The sequence below is a fragment of the Numida meleagris genome, chromosome 27 (genome assembly GCF_002078875.1).
Source record: "Numida meleagris isolate 19003 breed g44 Domestic line chromosome 27, NumMel1.0, whole genome shotgun sequence".
Lineage (NCBI taxonomy): Eukaryota > Metazoa > Chordata > Aves > Galliformes > Numididae > Numida > Numida meleagris.
This window is the reverse complement of record NC_034435.1, coordinates 3,384,896-3,389,473: the sequence shown is the minus strand read 5'-3', so window position 1 is coordinate 3,389,473 and position 4,578 is coordinate 3,384,896. Positions and strand designations below refer to the sequence as shown.

The following is a 4,578-nucleotide window of genomic DNA, read 5'->3' as shown; positions in this document are numbered from 1 at the left end:
CACCCCGGGCCCCCACCTGGTACTGAGGGCTGTCCTCGGTGATGCTGTCGAGCCGTCGGCTGAGCTGGTTGAGGCGGTCGTTGACGCTGTCCATCTCGGCGCAGAGCTGCTTGTAGCGCTTCAGGTCGGTGTCAAACTCCTGCTTGTAGCGCTGCCGGGCGCTGTCTGACGTGATGGGGGGGTACAGGCTGTGGGACAGCATGGGGTGAGCCCCGTGGGGGGGGGCTGTGGGCAGGGGGATCCCATAGGACCCCTCTCATGGGGGGTACAGGCTGCGGACTGGGGTAGATGAGCCCTGTGGGGGGGGGGATCCCATAGGACCCTCCCCATGGGGGGGTACAGGCTGTGGGACAGCATGGGGTGAGCCCTGTGGGAGGGATCCCATAAGACTCTCCTCCCAAGCTGCAGGATAACAGAGTGAGCCCCCCGAGGGCGGCTGTGGGCAGGGGGCTCCCCCCTCCCGGGGGGTGTTGGCTGTGAGCAGCACAGGGTGAGCTCTGCGGGGACGGCTGCAGGTTGGGGGGCACCCCCAGGACCCCCCCCTTTACCCCACCCCACCCCGGCCCCCCTCACCTGGCCCACTGCTCCTGGTCCCGCTCGTCGCTGGACTCCACGGCCGTGGTGTAGTCGGTCTCGTACTGGGACTCGTCCAGTTCAGGGTTGCGGCGGCGGCGGCGGCCACGGCGGGCGGGCGCTCTGCTGGGCTGATCCTTCCCCTTCTCCTCCTCCTCCTCCTCCTTCTGCACAGGGCTGGCGCTGAGGGCCCGGTCCGGCTGGTCGCTGCGGGGACACGGGGACATCAGCACGGCCACAAGGGGATGGGCATCCCCCGACCCCATGACCCACTCCCCCACTCACCCCCGGCTGCTGTAGGTGCCCGAGGGGAAGTACCCGGCGCTGGGGGGCACGTAGCTGTAGGGGGGGGCGGTGACGGGGCTGGTGGGCTTCTCCGAGTAGGCGAGCGTGGCCGTCTCGTCCTGCATGCTGGCCCCATCCGCCACGTTCTTCACCTGCAGAAGGGATGGGAGCTCAGTGGGGCACATGGGCACCGGGGGGGAGGGGGGGATTGGGGTGGCACCGTCCCCATAGGGATGAAGAAATCTCGGTGCAATGCTGCCTGTGGGGGTGGGAGCCTGCTGGGGGGTGAGGGGTGGGGGACCCCAGACCCACAGGGACCCCCGTGTTACAGTGGGTGACACCGCACAGAGCACCGGGGGGGGTCCCGGCACACAGCTCAGGGGGATCCCACAGCCCCAGGTGTCAGCCCCCCCCAGTCTTGGGCTCCTGGGAAGGATGTCCCCTCCCGCACCCCCCCCCCCCCTCCTTCCTTCCTGCCCTTTGTGGCTGTTTGTGCCGGATGCCGGCCCCAGCCGGGGGCCGGACGGTGGCCTTGGGGACGTCAGCTCGAGCTCCGGCCGGCACAGCCCCTTCCTCTGCTCCCCCCCATCCCCCCCTCCACCGTGGATGAAGACATTGTTAAGTGACGTCCCCCAGGTGAGACCGCCACCGGTGCGGGGACAGCCGTGTCCTCGTGCCACAACACCGGGAGCGCAGCTCACACCCGCACAAAGGTCACCGCTTCGCCCCGACCACGTGCACAGAACAGGGCATCCCTGGGGTGGGTGAGGGGCTCGCTCCCTGCCCCCGTGCACAGCGGCACCTCCCCGCGTCCCCACATTGCTGCCATGGGGCAATGGTGGAGATGTGGACGCTGCTGCAGACGGCCCTGGGTGAGGGGTCTGCGCCCCAACCCCCCCGGCCCCCACGGAGCAGGAAATGCCGGGCCGGGGAGGGACGCGGAACAAAAATAAATAAACCCGAACAAAGGGGTTTTGCTTTGCAAAAGGAAAGACAAACACTGGGTGCAGGGGCACGGAGGGGTGCAGAACCTGCAGACCCCCAGCACTCGTCCCTATGGGGCTGGGAATGGGGCAGGTGGGGCCGAGCCGCGGCACAACTGTGTGTCACAGCCCGCAGCGCGCAGTTAATCATTGACGAGACCGAAACCGAGCGGTGCCCGCGGCCGGTGCGGGATGGACAGAGGGACGGGCTCGGTGCTGCTGGCCCCCGGCCCATCTGATCCAGCCCTGTTTGCCTTTAAGGCCGGAGGAAAAAAAAAAAAAAAAAAAGGGGAGGTGGGGAGGGAGCTCAGCCCCACGACTGCGGGCTGATAACAGCAGCGGCAGCTCCTGGCGCAGCGCTGCAGAGCGCAAACAGCGTGGTGTGCAGCGGGAGGAGGCTCCTGGCACGGGGCACAACTGGGGGGGCACAGCCAGGAGCCACGCACGTCCCCAATTCCCGACCTGCTCGGAGCAGGAGGATGTCCCCATTGCTCCCCCCCCCCCACACTCACCCACTCCTCCACGTCGGGCCCCTCTTGCACCGCGGGCGCGCGGTCCCAGTAGATGTTGGCTTTGCCGTAGCGCCAGATCTTGCTGCGCGTCTTCTGGGCGAAGAAGCAGACGAGGCAGAGCAGGACGACGATGAGGAACCCGCAGACGGCGGCCACGGCCTGGAGGGGAGGGAGGGGGCGGCTGAGGGGGTCCGCAGTCACCCAACCCAACCACCACGTGGGGCTGAACGGGGCCGCTCCCCCCCCTAGACCCCCGTGGGTCGGATGGGCAGTGGGACCGCATCGCCTTGGAGCAGCCCCGGGCTTCGCAGGGCAGCGGGTTGGGTTTTCTCACGGGGATGGGCACAGGTGGAGGGGACACCCCAACATTGCACCCCAGGACCCCACACACCGCACCCCCGAGGGGCGATCGGGGCTGAGCGGGGGCAGCTGAGCACGGAGCCCTGCGGGCACTGAGAGCAGCGCAGCCCCATGCCCCCCTTCCCCCCCCCACTCAGTGCAGCGCTGCGCTCAGGGCGCAGGAATGCAGCACGGCCAGCCCGGCTGCCACCGACCGGCAGCACCGGTCCCACCCCAGCGCCGAGCAGGAACCTCGCACCGGGCCCAGCCGAAACCGGGGCCGTGCAGAACCCGCTGCCTTCTGCCCCACTGACCCCACCAGCACAACACAGCCTCACTTTCCCCCTCCCTCTCCATGACAGCTTGCTTTTACGAGCTTGGAGACCAAAGTACCCGGGAGCAGGTTTGTGTCGGGGCACAGCCCGTCTCCTCCCCGAAACTGCCCCGCTCCGACAGCCACGCGACGCCGGCTCCCTCCCCTCCACCCCGTGCAGCAGCACTATGGACGGGGACACGTCCCGGTGGCATTAAGGACGGGGACACCGCGTCCCACAGCAGCCCAAGGGCAGGACACGCGCTCCCCCTGCAACCTCGCTCTCCCTCCAAGTAATGGGTGTTCACCCCAAAACTGAGGTCCGGCCGTCACCGTGGTGGTGGTGGGGAGGGGGGTCACGCTCACCTCCTGGGGGTCCACGGTGCAGTAGTGGTAGATGTACTGGTTGAGGTAGGTGCCGGTGTAGGCCTGGCTGCACATGGCCAGCAAGGGGCTGTAGTAGTAGCTGCTGGACATCTGCGCCTGCGGGTTGACGCCCATGATGTAGACGATGGAGGCGATGAGCATGACGAAGGCCAGCACGGCGCTCAGCACCAGGACCGCCAGGTAGAAGCGCCGCGAGCGCGTGGCCCCCGACTTGCTGAGCGCGGCCACCAGCAGCCCCAGCTGGGCCAGGAAGCACAGCACGGCCATGGCGATCATGAAGCCGTTGGCCGTGCGCTGGTTCACCCCTCCGTAGTAGCTCCCGTAGCCGTAGCTCAGCCCGCTGCCGTAGTAGCCGGACCCGTAGAACCCCCCCAGCCCGGTGCCGTAGACCCCCCCGAGGCCGTAGCCGTAGTCCCAGGCGAGGGTGGAGGCGACGCAGGCGAAGATGGCCACGCACAGCAGCAGGACCCCCCCCTGCAGCCCCCGCACCACGCCGGGAGGAGACGTCCACTTGTAGAAGTGCTGCGGGGCGTCCTCGATGTAATAGGAGCCCGGCGGCGGGGACCCGTAGCCGTAATCGCCCGTCGGGGGGCCGTACCCCGTGGGGGGGCCGTACCCGGCGGGGGGGCCGTCGTAGGACTTCTTGCTGAACATGCCGGCCCTGCGGGGATGGAGGACGGAGCGGTGGCACCGCGGGTTCTGCCCCGTCCCGTCCCCCCCCCCCCTTCCCTGCGCGCGCAGAGGGGACTTTGGTCGCCGTCGCCACCGCCCGCCCGTGCGCCCCGACGCGTCACCGCCCGCTCGTGGGGAAACTGAGGCACGGTTCGGGGCGGGGAGAGCCGTGAGTCACCGCGGAGCGCGGCCCTGCCCGCCGCGGACGGCCGGGGTCGTCTCATTAACGACACAAAAGCGCTTTGCCCGAGGGGAGAGCTGAGCCCGAGGGCCCCTCCGCCAGCAGAGCGGGTGGGATTAAGAAGAATCGTGAACGAGAATCAGAGCAGCGCCGCGGGGCTTCGCTGCCGGCACCGCGTGGAGCTGCGCACCCCCTGCCCGGGACCCCCCCGCAGTGATTTCCCCCCCCACTCCCCTGCGCTCCGAAGCGCCCTTTGGTTTTGCTTTGCTGCGAGTTTGCTTCCTAAGCGCAGCCGCAGGTGTTTGCAGAGACAGCGGGAGAACAACGCCGGGA

General features: G+C 68.8%; 1 protein-coding gene across 5 annotated transcripts in view; it reads right to left on the bottom strand.

Moving 5' to 3' along the window:
- Positions 27-4,578, bottom strand: part of OCLN (occludin) — a gene marked incomplete at its 3' end in the record, with an annotated part of 5,714 nt that continues 1,162 nt past the window's right edge. For all 5 annotated transcript variants that reach the window (XM_021378834.1, XM_021378837.1, XM_021378836.1 and 2 more), the window contains 5 exon segments: positions 27-188; positions 574-780; positions 859-1,010; positions 2,354-2,512; positions 3,372-4,053. In XM_021378834.1, the coding sequence (XP_021234509.1) occupies positions 27-188; positions 574-780; positions 859-1,010; positions 2,354-2,512; positions 3,372-4,053 (1,362 nt within the window).